This window comes from Anomalospiza imberbis, chromosome 3 (genome assembly GCF_031753505.1).
Source record: "Anomalospiza imberbis isolate Cuckoo-Finch-1a 21T00152 chromosome 3, ASM3175350v1, whole genome shotgun sequence".
Classification (NCBI taxonomy): Eukaryota; Metazoa; Chordata; class Aves; order Passeriformes; family Viduidae; genus Anomalospiza; species Anomalospiza imberbis.
In genome coordinates this window covers 4004903-4021550 of record NC_089683.1, presented here as the reverse complement: position 1 = coordinate 4021550, position 16648 = coordinate 4004903, and the positions used below count along the sequence as shown (strand labels likewise).

At 43.6% G+C, this 16648-nt stretch overlaps 1 protein-coding gene and 1 long non-coding RNA gene across 3 annotated transcripts; one reads left to right on the top strand and one right to left on the bottom strand.

Annotated features, from left to right (window-relative positions):
• The first annotated feature begins 1370 nt into the window (after window positions 1-1370).
• LOC137470149 (uncharacterized) lies at window positions 1371-6513 on the top strand. The gene is made up of 3 exons (XR_010996912.1): window positions 1371-1509; window positions 5793-5883; window positions 6465-6513. It is a non-coding gene; the product is annotated as an uncharacterized lncRNA (long non-coding RNA).
• Window positions 6514-10051: 3538 nt separating this feature from the next.
• Window positions 10052-16648, bottom strand: LOC137470142 (gallinacin-9). Of its 2 annotated transcripts, XM_068183189.1 has the most exons (3): window positions 16488-16648; window positions 10921-11050; window positions 10052-10281 (listed from the first exon to the last, which is right to left on the bottom strand). In XM_068183189.1, exons 1-3 carry the CDS (start codon window positions 16543-16545, stop codon window positions 10266-10268), a joined length of 204 nt encoding a protein of 67 aa, XP_068039290.1. In that variant the 5' UTR covers window positions 16546-16648; the 3' UTR covers window positions 10052-10265. The 2 variants fall into 2 exon arrangements, with proteins under 2 accessions (XP_068039290.1, XP_068039292.1); XM_068183191.1 differs by lacking the exon at window positions 10052-10281 and having other exon boundaries at window positions 10917-11050.

Sequence of the window (16648 nt, the reverse complement as noted above, 5' to 3'; positions counted from 1 at the left end):
CCACAGCTCTACAGAACACGTATACACAGGAGGCACTTGCTGGAGTAAAGAGAGGGAAGGGGTTAATCAAAGCAGAAACTTGAGACTGATGAAAGGAAAGGAAGTTTGTAAAGATGGAGAGGTGAGGGTGGCTCTCCAGAACCAGGCAGAGTTACCCAAAGAGAAGGTGGAGGATCGCTGCCACTTCTGTTCTCCTGTGGATGCACCAGTCCCAAACACGCCTAAAAAGGGTTGGGGATGAGCCAATGCAGTCATTGGCCAATGAAAAAAAAACTTTTTCCAACCTGTATTTTGTTCCTTCCAATGAAAAAGGAAGGTCCACTTTGAAACTGCTTTCACCACAGAGCCCCTGATCTTTGTGCAACCCATCCAAGTTTGTGCAAGGCATGTTAGACCACAGGGTGATGTAAAATACCTAGGACATGCCGTGAGTGCTCCTGGTCCTGAGGGCTCCTTAGTTGTGGAATCCCAGGATGGTTTGGGCTGGAAGGGACCTTAAATCTCATCCACTTCCACCTCCTGCCATGGGCAGGGGACATCTTCCACTATCACAGGTTACTCAGAGCCCTTTCCATCCCAGCCTTGAACACCTTCAGGGATGGGGCAGCCACAACTTCTCTGGACAACCTGTGCCAGGACCTCACCACCCTCACAGGGAAAAATTTCCTCTCCTTCTCTGGAGAATAATCACTGGTAATGTCACAACCTTCCCCTGGTGACTGCTGTGGTGCTTTACAGATCTTCAGGACCAAGGAGCCAGGACAACCAGAAACCTTGATGCCTAAAAGGGATCTGAAAATTGTGTAAGGAAGAGGACAAGAGTGGGCTGTGGAAAAGTATGTGGATTTTAAGAAATCTCAGTGCTGGGAATATCTTCCTCAAGGTATAACTGTTTTACAGCTGCTCGAGTGTCCTGAATGAAAAGGCAGCTCAGATGTTCACCTTCAGGTTAGCAAAATCTAGGTAGGCCAACTCCACACGGGATAAATCACGGCTTTACAATGCAGTCGGGAAAGCACAGATAAATATTACTGATGCTCTAGAGATGTAAAGCTCAATTTCTGCTCTCTGGATCTCCAAGCAGCACTTTTATCCTCATATTTCCAGGGTTTTGGAAGCAACTGGCCAACCCTGTTTACTTGTGCCTTCCCTGAGCTGGGGGGTCTTTGTTGTGGGAGAGGTTCAATTCCCAAAGGGAGCAGGGGCAGCTCACTCCACATCACTGCTCAAAATACCCAACAGCAGATGGGATTTCCAGGCAGGGTTTGGCCGAGTCAGGTCTGGGCAGTTTTCCACAGGGCAGCCCAAGGTCAATGGATGGACAGCAGGGATTTCATGGCATTTTTTGCCAGGTGCAGAGGTGCTGTGAGGACAAACATTGGGCAATCGTATCAAAGGTCTGTCATCCTTCCTGTCATTTGCACAGAGGACACTGGAGGAAGAGGATGGCAGAGAGAAGGTGAAGGATCCTCATTGCTTCAAATGTCTGGGGACATCCCATTGTCACAGGTAAGCTGAGGTGACATATGGACACACAGGGTTTAACTCAGTGGCCTTCATGCCAGCTCCTAGAGTGATTTTGGGTGCTCTGGGCTGGCTGAGATCTCCTCCTGGGATTCATGGAAAAGGGTCAGGAGAGAGGAGAGCAAGCCAGGAAGGAGGGATGGGACACAGGGACATCTCAGGCAGCACTGGTCTAAGGGTGGGCAAAGGAACTGAGACCTGGATGTTTACTGGGAACGAAGTCTGTGGTGTGCTGAGTGATAAAAAAATCAGCTGGGATTTAGAAGAGTCCTTCCATATATTCCTTTTAGCAATATTTTATATATAAATATATCTACCTTAGTGTGGATTTGCTATGAGGGCTGTAGAGAAACAGGAGAGTAAGAAATATCATTATATAATTTGTCTATGTTTAAATAAACAATTACTGAAATTAATATCCTGACTATTCCTGAGTAAATCACAGGTTGGAATATCTGGATTATTCTTTTGTATTTGCATGTTCTTCAGCAAAGATAAAATATAAAGCAGTTTAGTAAATTTGGCCTTTATTTCTCTTGGAATATTCATAGATTATATGCACAGGCATACAAATCTATGTTTATGCTTGGAGAACGTAATTTTGGGGGATCTACATACTGTCCTTTGGAGTACTGCAGGAAAAGGGAACTAAGACATTTAGCAGTCAAAATGCTTCCAGGATGCAATATTAATTGATTTGCAATATTCATTATTTAATTGCATGTGTTTAACTGCCAAGAAACAGGTGAAATGTATCACTTTTGTAATCACAAGTGGCCAAAATAATGCTTAGAGGCAATAACAGCATGTTGGAATTAAAATAAGAGTTAAATGACAGCATTTAAGATATTTAAAGGAAATTTTCCATCAATCATAAGAACAAATAAAATTAATTAGTTAAAGATCTTATCCAAACCCTGATATTTGAGCTTGGATCTGTTTTCTTCCACTTTGGGCAGGTGGCACATGCATAAAGTGGAAAAGCAGGAAGAAAGAATAATTTAATCTTATTTTAACTTCTTTTTCCAGAGGTTACCCCTAATTCTCAGTTCAGAGCTCTGTTTTATACATTTAATTTTCATAGTGTCTAATTCCACTTCTTTACATTTCACCACTTGAGTTATTTAAGTTTTTGTGGATTTTTTTTTAAAGAACAAAATCAAAATCCAAATAAGAGAAACAAATGTTCTTCCATATTGTAAAGCAAATATACACATTCTTCCAATTAAATTATACAGGAATGGGATTTTAAATAGCTGTATTTTTCTGGGGGGCCTGTTCGGTGCCCAGCCACCCTCTGGGTGAAGAACTTTTCCTGATATCCAGCCTAAACCTCCCCCAGCTCAGCTTCATTCAATTTCCTTGAGTCCTGTCAATTTGATTTTGAGAGCACTGACTGGTCTCTTGTCCATCTCAGAAGCCCACAGCAGACTGCAGATCAGGGAGGGCTTTGAGTCTGGCTTGTCAGAAAACATCATTCACTCACATATCAGCACTAGGAATCAAAAGACATCAGTATAATTAAGGGAAAAAATCCATAAACCCTGCTGTCAGAATAATTTCTGTACTCTTCACTGAAGAAGGTTGCTGGAGGGGAATTTCAGCATTAGCTCTTCATTGCCATCTTCTGGGAGAGACCCGAGTAAGTGAATGCTCTTTGAAGCACAGGAATGCTGGGTTTTTTCCTGGTCTCTTGCTGGTATGACAATGAAAACACAACATCTGGGCTCACAGGTACCTTCAGGGTTCAGGTTAAACCAGTGCTGCCCCAGTTTCTCTAGTCCAGATCCTCTGAGGGCACATATTTTTGTGAAAGTTGTTTGTTTCCTTTGGCCACCTGGAATCAGAAAGGCTGTGTGGAGATGGGTGCTTCCCTGGAATTAATTATCCAAACATAAATATTTTCTGTGGGACAAGCAGAACACAGATGTGGCAAATACATGAGAATGATAGAGTGACCAGCAGGTCAAGGGAGGGCAATCTGCTCTTGTGACATCCTACCTGGGGTCCCCAACATGAGGATGTAGAGCTGCTGGAAAGAGTCCAGAGGAGGTCAAGGAGATACTCCCAGGGCTGGAGCCCCTATGCTCTGGAGCCAGGCTGGGAGAGCTGGGGAGTGTTCACCTGGAGAGGAGAAGGATCCAGAGACACTTCAGTGCCCCTTCCAGGGCCTAAAGGGGCTCCAGGAGAGCTGGAGAGGGACTTGGGACAAGGCATGGAGGGACAGGACAGAGGGCATGGCTTCCCAAAGCCAGAGGGCAGGGTCAGCTGAGATTTTGTAATCCTTCCCCATGAGAGTGCTGATACCCTGGCACAGGGTGCTCACAGAAGCTGTGGCTGCCCCTGGATCCCTGGAAGTGTCCAAGGCCAGGCTGGACAGGGCTCTGAGCAACCTGGGATAGTGGAAGGTGTCCCTGCCTGTAGCAGGGGGTGGAATGGGATGAGTTTTAAGGTCCCTCCCAACCCAAATCATTTTAGGATTGTATGAACACAGAGGGGGTCTCACCTGTATTTCACACAGGAGAGTCATTGCAAAATCTGAGCTTCCTTCATTCAGCTGTTATGGGTCTGTGGATGCATCTGCAGGCTCCAGAGACAGCTCTGAAGAGTTAGGTCCCCCCTGGATCCCAACCTGTGTGTCCCAGGTCATCGTTTTCTGTGGGCAATGGATTTGTAGAGAGTTCCCAGGGCCTGACAGAAGGCCCACACAGTACACATCTATATGCAAACTTTGACATAAGAAATGCTGACTTAGAAATGCCATGGAATAGGACAGATATTGCTGAGAGAGAAATGGAACTAGAAAAAAGTTTCAAAATATGGCCTTGCAAATAAGACTAGATACTTTGAGACTTTTAGATACATCTTTTATAAAAGATGCATTGTAGTAGGACCCACAAGGGGTGGTTTTAGATAATTTGCTTTAAGGCATCTACAGCATGGTGTGGTAAAAAGCTGATAGGCCAGGAAACGCTTCTAGTGTATTGTAATTAGGAAATAGTCAGCTTCTTATTGTGATGGCCTGAATTACAACATCTGTATTGTCTCACCCTTCTCATGAGACTGAAAATGGAATAAAAGTTTTTAAAAAGCCTCTCAGTTGCCCTGTCTCTGGGTCAGAAAAGGATATTGTCTGACAGTTTTCCACCACCCACGAGGGATCGATGTGTTGGGCACACACGGGGCGGTGTGAGGCATTTTTGGGAAGGGCCGACTCGTGTTCCAGGGAAAGGGGAGGGAGTTCACAAGAGGTCACCATCCCCCATCAGCTGCTGGGAAGTGACATTTCAGCTGCTGGGAATTGCTGTGGCAAGTGCATGTCCTTGGCCAGCTGGTCTGTGGCAGCTCTGTCATCCACAGAATATATAAAAACAGTTGTTCTGGGGTGAGACATTACTCTGTGAAGATCCCCTGGAGTGGAACCAGGTAGGACCCACTGGCCCCTCTCTCCTCAGGTCCTCTTGGGTGAGCTAAAGGTGCAGTTTTCACACCCATTTCAACCAAAGAGGAGAAAAACACCTAATTTTTGATAAAGTTTGTTTTCTCTAAAAATAACTTAATCATCTAAGATGTAGAATATTGAAGCTTAATTAAGTCCCCATGAATATCTGAAATGGTCAGTGCTTGGTGTTTCAGTAATGCATTTGGCTGATTGTTATACTCACTGATGGTGATTCTTAATTATTAAATTAGTTGGTATTATTTTCCAAGGGTAGCGGGAATCTTCAGTGAGAAATGATGGTGGAGAGACAATCCAGGGCCTCTAGGATGGATAGATGGCTCCTTAGATTTTGTGTAAAGATATTTCAAGGAGTAATTACTGGCTTGTAAGCTAAAAAATTACTATTATTTGAGTAATTAAAGCTTTTGAGTGTTTATAATCAAAGAAATTGGAAAGGCTTCATTTATTAATTAAATAAAATGGATATTTTAGTCATTAGGTAACTTGCTTTGAACATGGAGCACTGCACTGTATGGGCTGCCATGGTTAAAGTTACCTCCATCCCAGCCAGACTCAGCAGAGTTGCTCAAATAAAATTTAAAAAAAAATTATAGTCATAAACACATTTTATCAGTCATATACAGTATGTTTCAAATTTATCTTTCCTTAAAAATTGTTATTTCTATAGATCATTCTAGAACATTTACTCTATTACATAAATGCCAATTTTATTTTAAAATGGCAGCTAATTCATCATTAATAGTGTTTGTGCTGGGTGATGACAAATGCTGGTTAAATGCATGACTTCTTTCTGTTTTTTTCTCAGCATCTGTTCTATTTGGTGGCACTGAATTTGGACATGAAGATCTTTTCCTTTTTCTTTGCTCTTCTCCTCTTAATGCTCCAGGGCACTTCAGGTAAGAGTTGAAAAAACTGTAAGGAAATGCACAGGGAAAATTGTGAGTGTGGATAAAAACAGAAATTGGAATAGAAATAAAAACATAAATAAGAGGAGTAGGAATAGGAAATAGAAGAAATAGAAATAAGAAATAGAAATAAGAAATAGAAATAAGAAATAATAGAAATAGAAATAGAAATAGAAATAGAAATAGAAATAGAAATAGAAAGAAATAGAAATAGAAATAGAAATAGAAATAGAAATAGAAATAGAAATAGAAATAGAAATAGAAATAGAAATAGAAATAGAAATAGAAATAGAAATAGAAATTAAATAAAAAGGGGTTTAGTCCCTTTTGCCAATGGCCAAAGTGCTGCCAGTGTGTTGGGCACATTTTTAGCTGTGACCATACACCAAATGGGTCCATTGGATGCACTGAACTTTCCCAGTTGGGAAAATAAGGGGATTTAACTGTGTGGAAGTGGCCAGCCTGCAGGTGAACTTCAAGACTGCTGCCATACTATAACCTGGATTGTTCTTGGTCTTCTTTGGGAAGGCAAGTCACAACTCTGCATTGTTTTTTATTTTCACTCTGCCCAGGTTTCCTGCGTGCCCCCAACACCGAGGTGCAGTGCAGACAGGCTGGGGGGGTCTGTTCCAGCGACCGCTGTCCCCCACCCCACATGAGACCCTTTGGACGCTGCCAGCCGGGAATTCCCTGCTGTAGGACTTTGGTGAGTCCAGGATGTGATGGATCACACACCCAAAAAAGGGCTTGGGTTGGACGGGACCTTTCAAGGTCACCTGTTCCACCCCCATTATCATGGACTGTCCGGACTCACTCCTTGATTGGGGTGGCCCGGAAAGGTGGAAAAGTCTCTCCTCCAACCTGAGCTTCCAAAGAAAGACTCAGTAGTAGTCTTCAGTTGTCCGGTCTCAAGGTAGTTTATTGTATGTTATCTAAAACATTTTCTTCCTGAACTGCTGCGGTCCATTCAGCAGTCAGGCAAAGGCACACTCCGACACCCAGGGGGCTGGTGCCCTCTTTTATATCATACATTACGTGTTAGATATTTATAGTTTTTCCCCAATGCCTATCACCTGTATTGAATAGTGACTTTCTACTCTAAACCAATATGTGAGTGCCAACATCACCAAGAACATGGAGGTTAGGAAGAAGAAAGAAAGAGGACAGGGCACACCCAAGTCCCTCCATCTTAGAGCCTCTGACCCCCATGTACAAAACCCAGACCCCTCTGTACAAGGCCTAAAACCCCCCTGTACAGCACTCAAAAGTTCTTCCTTTCACTTTGTGACTATTTCTACTATAATATCTAAACTTTTGTGATTTCTTGTTCTTCCTGCAAGGTTGGTAAATTGTTCCATGGATCAGATTCAAAGCCACAGGGGTCTGCGGCTGCATTCCAGGGTCTCAAATGCTTCTGACCTGGGCCCGGAACATCCAAGAGTGTCCAAGGGACATTCTGGGTTCCGACAATGGACACCTTCAACAAGATCCGGTTGCTCCAAGCCCCGTCCAACCTGGCCTTGAACATTTCCAGGGATTTCTTGGGGTTTATTCCTCATTTATTACTCATTCTTGTACATGCAGTCTGCCCTTTAGATGGAAAATTCGTCCAGCACAAGCTGGAAAAGAGCAGAGACTCTGTGCACACGGTTAGAGGATTTCCTGAGGATTTCCTCACTGCTTCCCTCTGTAGCATTAATGGTGCAGCTCAAGTGCCTCGTGGGAAGGATCACAGTGAAACCTCTTCGGCAAAGAGAATTATTTAGCCAGAAATGAACTCTTTTTGCTGCTGCTCCCATTAGCTGGTTCAAGCTACTCATGATAAGTAGTACTGGCTTCAAAGGACACATCTCTTGATGTGCACACTGACCTGGGACCTGGGATTTTTGGGTCAGATTCATAGGAAACCTGTGTCTTCCACCTTGCAAAGGCTGCCTGGTCCCATAGTCAGAAGAACAGCCTGAAAGTCATGTTGTTCTCCCTTTTTTTTTTTTTTTCTATGGTTCCATAAACTTCCTTTTCTAGACAAAATCAAAATATCTGGTCTAGTGAAAGGTGTTCCTGCCCATGGAAGGGAGTTGGAACCAGATGGACTTTTAGGTCCTTTCAAATCAAAATCATTATTTAATTCTGTGATTAATTTATTCTTTTTCCCCTCAAATTCCTTACTGGAATCCTAAAGTTCACCCCATATCTTTATTCCAGTGTGAAACTGCAGCAACAAATATCCCTGAATATTTACACTCTGCCTCCACTGATTCTAACATTTCATTTTCTGTTTCTTTTTTTTCCCTGTAAAATGCTGCAGACTCTTTTACTTTTGGAGACTCTTACTTAAAAACTCTTCAATATTAGTATCAAGAGATGTTAAAAACAAAACATAAGCAGCAGAAACTCTTTTCCATACCAAAAATTCCAAGAAGAGAAGGAAGCCTCAGGCACAGAATGTGGTCAATTCATTATTGATTAAAATAGGAAAGCAATTTATGATTAAAATTCAGCAGCAGGTCTGTGAATATCCTGAAGAGTTGGATTCAGGAATATCAACCCTTGGTACTCACTCAATCCCTTCTGTGCATTTTATTTAAGTTCTTTCCTGGTGGTAAGTACAAAATCTGAAAGTTTCTTCCCTTTTATTTTGCAGTATGATTAGTGACCACTGACATCTCAGATGGGCTAACCAGAGCTTCTGGCAATTTAAGGGATGTATCATCTCACTGGAAAATCTGGAATTCTGAGCAGAAAATACGCATTTGACACATACAGGCACACGCCATGATGCGAACAACAGAAAGAGAACAAACCCCTCCACAAACAGCCTTAATGACCCGAAGAAACTCCAAAGCAATTATTGAAAAAAACAATATTTTTATTTTTAAAGATGTTTTGCTGCTAAAATTTTATTGTGTCAACCAACATCTGTCCCAGAGAGGTCACCAGCATGCAGGAGTCTGTGCCTGTGAGAGGATGCAAAGTTCTTCCTTTGGCCCTCAAAACAGCTATTTTATTATTGTTATTATTTTATTTTCCTTTTGGAATCAGCAATAATGTGAGTAATGCCAGAATGCTCAGCTAAGGTGTTTACATTTCATAGTCTACACATCTCAATAAATTTTAATAAATTTGCTCCGGAAGATCTGTGTTTGATCCTTATCCCCGTGAAGAACAATCTCCTTATTCCTGTGAGGAATTCTCTTGCTGTGTGTTTTTGTTGGAGGGTCTTACCTAGAATCAGTGTGAGATGTGCCTTGTGGTAAACTTCTCCAAGAAAAGGTGAGGAAAACAAACCCATGTGACAGGAATATGTCCTTGTCCTAGTCATTATTAATTTGACAAAGAATAACTTCAAGGCCAAGGTGGACGGGACTTGGAACAACGTGGGACAGTGGAAGGTGTCCCTGCCTGTAGCTGGGGTGGAACTGGATATCTTTAAGGTCCTTTCCCACCCAAACCATTCCATGATTCTGTGGCTCTCCAAACCCACTGTTATGAGGCCAGTGCAGAGCTGGCACAAACTGATCAGGTTGAGCACCCATGGAAGTCCTGAAACCATCCAGGAGCTCATGGCATGGAGAGCAAGGACACTTGGAGTCACCCTTTGTCCCAAATCCTTGTGGCATTTGCATTGTGGGTGTTAGGGATGGGGAAGGGAAGGAGGGGATGAGTCTTGGTGGCCAGAATCTAGGCTGATGGACACACAGCCCACTGCCTCCAGACAGAGCAGTGCAGGGAAAACCAGTTTGACCAGTTTAGGATGCAGAGAATTAAATTCCATGGATGTGATGCTAGTCTACACTAAATAGAGACAGCAGAGCAGAATCTTGTGAATGTGGTCACACAGTTTCAAGCCCTTCTGCCACCCTGGGGTTTCTCTGTATTCCAAATATTTCAGGTTGGGCTGGCAGATGCAGCCCTGGAGAGGAGCAGAGGACTAAGCCTGTCTCCTGAATACCAGCTCTGGGATGGAATGGCAGCTGGAATGGGCTCTAATGCTTTTCCAATTATTAATATAAATGCTGCCACACAAATCATTGCAACACAGGGCAATTTAAGTACATGGACTTACTGTAGTTAAATAAAATTAATTTTCAGACTGATTTTTATAGACAATAAAAACAACTGAATCCACCCTGACATACATGAGCAAGTAACAGCAACATGGTTTCACAAGAACTTGCTTTTATTAGAATTGAAACTGCAAATATCTTTATTGGACAAGAACTCCTCCTCAGATGTTCTTGTGCTCCTGAAGGCCTCCACCCCCATGGGAAAGGTTCCCCAGGGCACTGAGGACAGGATCCATCGATGTCAAAAGATGGGGAATGTCTCAGATGTCCTGAGCTCTTGTCTGAGTGGTCAGTAAGGTGTCAGATTTAGGAGCTGGGGGTCCTGCAGAGAAAAGAAAGGTGCTTAGCTCATCCACCAAACAAATAAATTATACTTTGACATCTCAAACTGCTGGAGACATGAGGGAACACATGAGGGTAAAGACAGCTGGGGACTCTTGTGGGCTAGGCCTGTGTTTCTGGCCATAAGACAACCCAGAGAAAATATAGGATGGGGCTGTCACCTCTCAGCACACACCACAGCTACTCACTTGTGGCTGCTGATACCCCAGAGTACCAGGGACACCTTCCTCCATCCCAGGTTGCTTCAAGCCCCATCCAACCTGCTCTTGAACAGGGGTGGGGCAGTCACAGCTTCCCTGGGCAACCTGTGCCAGGGCCTCTCCACCCTCACAGGGACAAATTTCTTCCTAACATCCAACACAGATCTACTCTCTGTCAGATTGAAGCCATTGCCCCTTGTCCTGTCACTCTTGCAAACAGTCTCTCTTTTTCTCTGGAATATTCCAACACCACAAAGGCTCCGCCTTGTTTTCACCACACACCAACCCCAGCAATTAGCTGGTACTTTTTGGAGGTTGTAGGGGGCTGGAGAAGGGGCTCTGATGCTGAAAAGGGGAAAAGCCCAGTGATTCTATTTGCTTTTGGTGCAGCAGCACTTCCCTGGAGGAATTTCTCTTACCATTTGCAGCATCTTAGCTTCCCACCACGGCAGGTCCCGATGTCAACCAGAGGAGCAGAGCAGGGCACGAAGGAGCAGGAGCCCCGGCTCTGCCGGCATGCGAGGGTGTCAGCGGTTTCCTGGCTGTAAGCTGCAAAAAACAGGGAAAATTCATGCTTGTTTGTCCTGGCAGAGGACTGGAGACTTGAGGCATGAGATTTACCTGGCACTGTGTTAAGTTTTTGTCGTCAAATTGGATTCCATCCCTAATTTGAAAGGCATCACAGCTTTATTCTAAATCAGGTCTATAACATTTCAACCACTTTGTCCCAGTGGTTCTCGAGCCCTTTATCTTAATCATATATTGTTCAGGGATTGCATGTTTTTGATGTCACTCAGCTGATTTTAAAGCTACCATTAGACCTTGTTTTCCCTCATCTCTTAAATTAAAAAGGCGTGTAGTGTTTTATACATATAATCTTTATGAAGAGATAGAAAATAACTCGTGGCCTTTTCCCCAGAGATTCTACTGGGATTGTACCAGTCCTGCAGCCATCTCAGTGGTCACAGGGTGTTTTGATACAAATAATACATTTTGTGGTACATGAAGTAGGAAAAGCCCAAGAAAGCAATGCCAGAACATATAGTACAGATTTTGTCTCAATGGTTCTATATTTTTTCTTTGAGTAGACAGACATTAGATGGTCTAAGAAAGCTGGTATAAATTTGAGTTGTCAGGAGAGTCCCAGAGCTGTCCCCAGCATTGGAGGTGCCCCAGCAGTGCCAGCACTGGAGATGGGCACTGCCCTGGCCCTGCTGCCACCCCAGAGCTGGGACAGCACTGGCACCACTGGTCTCTTGCCAACCTGGGCACACCTGGCTCATGTCCAGCTGCTGTCAGCAGCACCCCCAGGGTTTTTACAAGTTTTTGAGCTGCTCTGCCCCAGCCTGGAACTGCAGGGGTTGATGTGAACAGCACTTGACTTTCTTGAAACTCACACAATTTGCCTCATCTAATGGATCCAGCCATCCAGATCCCTCTCTGCAGAGCCTTCCTGCCCTCCAGCAGACCAATACTCCCACCTAACTTGGTGTAATCTGCAAATTTGCTGAGGTTACCCTCACTCCCCTCATCTGGATCATTCATTAAGATATCAAACAGGACCAGCCCTGCTGTGGTGCATTTTTAAGTTTTCTTAGCTTGCCCCCTATTGTCAATCCTCCCTATCCCTACCCCTTTCTCCAGAACCTTTCTTGTCAATCTCTTTGTACTCAATACCCCATCTGTTGCTTTGTATTATTCCCCTCCCCTGTTTTCCCTGATAGGTTTGTAGAATGTTAGTCCTGCCTCAGACTCTTCCCCAGCTGTGCTATCAGTCGGCTCCCGAACTGGCTATGGAGAACAACTTCAGGGCCGGCGCATCCTGATGTGAAGGCAAATGGCCAGAAACACGCCTCCACCCACGCTCTGAGGGTAAGTGAGCCAAAGCGGGGTGTAGCCCCGGTGGGAGGGATTGGTCTCCAAGAGCTTGTGTCCAAGCTCACGGAGACCACTGGGTGTCCTCTACTTCTTTTTTCCTCCACCTCTTTTCCATTCGGAGATTTCCACTTCTTTTCTATTTGGAGGCCCCAAGGTATCCTCCACTTATCAGGAAAGTGTCTTTTCTATTCTCTCTCTTTCCCAAATCTGGGCTGTCCCCCAAAAGGTTGGGGCATCCCCTGAGGGCTGAGGGAGTAGAAAAGACAGGAATGGGGCAGAAATTTTCCACCAAACGGCGGCACGTTCGTAAGTATAGGGGAGATTCTAATATTATAAAAGAGGCCTTTGACGTCCATGCACATCATTGAAATCCAGTTGTGTTGGGCTGCTCCCCTGTAGGTTCCCCTGTGGCTTCTGTGAAGCCCCCCATACCCTCTGTCCATCAGGCTTTCCAAAACCCTTCCTTATCCTCCCTTGGAGATGGCGCTGGCCACGCCATCCCAAGTGCCCCGCCAGACACTGTTCAGGCCTTACTAGGGAACTGCAGCGTACCAGGCTCCCCTTTCCAAAGTGGCGGAGCCTACTTTCCCGTCATGGCCCTTCTTTTCCGGTCCCAAATTTACCGTCAGCCGTCCCTTCCGCAGAGGTCACTACCCGCATTACAGGTAGTAGCCCAGTCCCCTTTGATGGAAGACAGAGCTGAACCACTCCCTAATCCTTCTTCCGACTCCTCCTCTGCAGAGAGGATCACTTATAGGACCTCCCATCAGAGGATCTCCCTTTTTGGGAGGTGACTCCATCTTCTGGCGGGACCTCCTTCGGAGGAAGGTGAAGCCAGAAACCCAGACCAGGAAGCCACCATTTTGTTCTCCCCTAAGATGGCGGCGCCCAGGTCAATCCTTTTACCGATACCCTCAATCATGTGTAGCAGTCACCAATGTTACCATAATTGTCCCTGCGAGTTAAACCGGGTTCGGACTCAATTGACATTTAATTTCTGGAAAGATCTTCTGAAAGGCCTTGATCCTTCGAGGCCTCTGCGAAAACCTTTCCAAATCATAGATTTGCAGGCTTCAGTATTTGTGATAAATGATCAGTAAAAAGGAAGCAAAAAGAGCAATCCAGAACACATTTTAAATGTGGTGAAAAGGGACATTGGGCAAATGTTTGCCCATCCCCAAAATCAAAAGTTAGTTATGCCTGCAAAAGGAAAGGACACAAAGTAGGAAATTGTCCATGGTCAAAAACTCATGGTTGTCAGAATAAAAATGAAAGGAAACAGTCAAAATAAAATGAAATAAGTTTAAATTTATATGGTGTTTATCGTCTTTTTAGTAATTTTTTACATACTTCTTAACAATCCAGGTGTTTTGACTTCTCGACTGTACAGAAGTGACTGCTCAAGTTCCCTATTCATTTCCCTATCCATACCCCACCAGGTGTTCCTTTTGATTTCTATATTACTATGAATTTGCAGAACCATCATGAATGTCAACTCTGTTTGTTAAAACCTGACCTCCTTACCCTAATTTTAGTTGTTCTGCTGAGTGGATTGGAGGGAGCAGCCTGCAGAAACTTGAAAGCACAGGATTGCTACCATCTCCCTGGCTCCCCCTAATCTTTTCGGTACCCTAGAATCTTCCTGCTGCTTTTCTCCTTGTTTAAGTTAAAAGTAATTGACATTCACATATGCTTTCGAGGGATTGAGTAGTCTTCACGAAACTGTATAATAATTTATTATCATTTTGTACTATAAGTAGAAATCAGATATTGATTTTAATTAATATTGAGTTATTAAAGACCCTTATAGTATTGTCTCCTCTTGCTAAGGTGCCTGCAAGGAAGACAAAACTTAGGATTCGAATAAAGAATAATTTTGTATTTTTTGCATTTTTAATTGTCAATTAATCAACTCTCCGTATTCCAAACCCATTTTTTGTGCTACTTCGGGATATAACTGTCTTTTATGTTCTAGAAAATTTTGAAGTAATTTATCTGTCAAGTTACTTTTTGTAGAAGAAAGAGCTGCACAATCAAGTCAATGTCTGCCGTTTAGTGCTCAGCCATCACCACTTATGGAACTGAAAACAATCCTCTGGCCTGGGTTCTCAGATGAATGAAGGTGATTAGCTGGCATGTTCTGATTGAAATGAAAAGAGCCTCTCATAAGTTTCACCAGAGAAGAAGGTTTGACAGCCAAGTGGCATGACCGGCATTTTGTTATTTTACACCCTGCTGTAAAATACATTGCGGTTGTTCTAATAAACCGAAATTTTAGTTTGTTAAAGACCACGGTAACCAGGAGGCAATTTATTCTCAGTCAATTTAATGCCAGAACTTTAATCTCAGAGTCATAAGTTTAAGCCCCAACTATAAGAAGTTCAGCAACTGTTTAACCCAAAGTAGATTTGATTGTCTTAAATATGGTTCCTGGTTACTGCAGATTTTGAGTTCCTTTAAGCTTGCCTCTCCTAGAGTTTCCTCATTTATTATTAATAACTTTATTCTACTTCACATTACTTTCTTAAAGCTTATTTCTGTAAGTTAATTATTTTAAGTTGAGGTATTGTCCAGTCAGAAAGTAGCCAAATGGGTAAAGGCACAAAAGAGAGAAAACAACAGGCCAAAAGTCAAATTAGTAAAACCACTTCGCCATTCAGTGACCGTGCCTTATAGCATCATCGACCTCCTGAAGTACTTCATGTTACACAGAATTTACAATTGTTTCTCTTTGGTCGTTCATCAGACACCAGAAATCCTGCTGCATCTTATAATGAGTTTATTAAATGAAGAAGATTTTTTCCCTAATGTATTATGGCAATGATTGGTTAATCTTTTCCTAATAGTTTCTAAATTTCTTCAGTCATTTTAGTAACTTCTTATATGTTATTAAAGTATTGTCTGTAAATCTGATTGTCCTTACTTGTTACATGAGTTATGTATTGTTATACCTATACCCTTCATCAATATGTTTGAACTCCAGAACCCTCCCCTCTCTTTTTTAAAAGGAAAGGGGGAGATGTTGTGGTGTGTTTTTCTTTAAGTTTTCTTAGCTTGCCCCCTATTCTCCTCCCTAATCCCCTCCCCTCCCATGTTGTCAATCCTCCCTATCCCTACCCCTTTCTCCAGAACCTTCCTTGTCAATCCCTTAGTACTCAATACCCCGTTTGTTGCTTTGTATTATTCCCCTCCCCTGTTTTCCCTGATAGGTTTGTAGAATGTTTGTCCCACCTTGGACTCCTCCCCAGCTGTGCCCTCATTGATTAGTTGTCCTATGCTACTTCTTCTAAGTTGTAGTATAAACTCCTCTGTATACCCCCTAGTCTTGTCTTGGGTTCTTCTGTCATCCACCTAATAAACCATCCCAGTTCTACCCCAAGATCCATGCCACTGTTCTCTGTTCCTGTGCTGGGCCAGCGATAACTGGGATCTGCAGAGCTCGCAGGGGGAATGTTGCACCCCTTCCATCACTAACATCCAGCACACACCGCCGGACACCGCGACACAGCCACAGTACTGAGCCCTGGGGAGCACCACTGGTGACAGCCTCAGTTGGACTTAACTCCATTCCCCACACCTCTCTGGTCCTGGCCATCCTGATAGTTTTTAACCCAGTGAACAGTGCACCCATCCAAGCCATGAGCAGCCAGTTTCTCCAGAAAAACTCTCGGAAATGGTGTCAAGGATTTACCAAAATCCAGCTAGATACATAATCGACTAAATGGGACACTTTGTCATAGAGATCAAATTGGTCAAGGAGGATCAGCTTTCATGAACCAATGCTGGCTGCGCCTAATCCCCTGGGTGTTCTGTACATGCCACATGAAGGCACTCAAGATGAGCTGCTTCAAAACCTTTTCTGGTCAAGGTCAGGACCTTCCTTTTTTTTCCTCATCTTGTCATCATATGCTAGAAAGAAACCATCAGTATGACTATCAAGAACCTTGAATTGATAGCTTGAAAATTAGGACAATGACCAGGGAAGGGGAATTCTAATAGGAAAGTCATGGATTCCAGGAGCAGAGAGGTAATCGTCAGCACTGGGATCTAGTGAACTTCTCTGCATCTTCACCCTTTGAGCCTCTGTCTCATCTCTTTTCAGCCTTACCTGGAGCAGCCTGGAAGAGGAAGAAGAGAACAGCGACGAGGAAGAAAAGGATTCTCATGACTGGCAGCTGGCAGCAAGGCAGCTTTGGCAGAGATGGAGCCAACACCAGCGTGAACAGAAGCTGTCTGAGACCGAGCACAGGTGGTGCTTCTGCATATAAA

Excerpts from the sequence above, each read along its gene's own strand:
- LOC137470142 (XM_068183189.1), bottom strand. The coding sequence starts at position 16,545 with ATGAGAATCCTTTTCTTCCTCGTCGCTGTTCTCTTCTTCCTCTTCCAG. Across the intron at positions 11,051-16,487 it reads CCTCTTCCAGGCTGCTCCAG|CTTACAGCCAGGAAACCGCT; the intron begins GTAAGGCTGAAA and ends TGTTTTTTGCAG.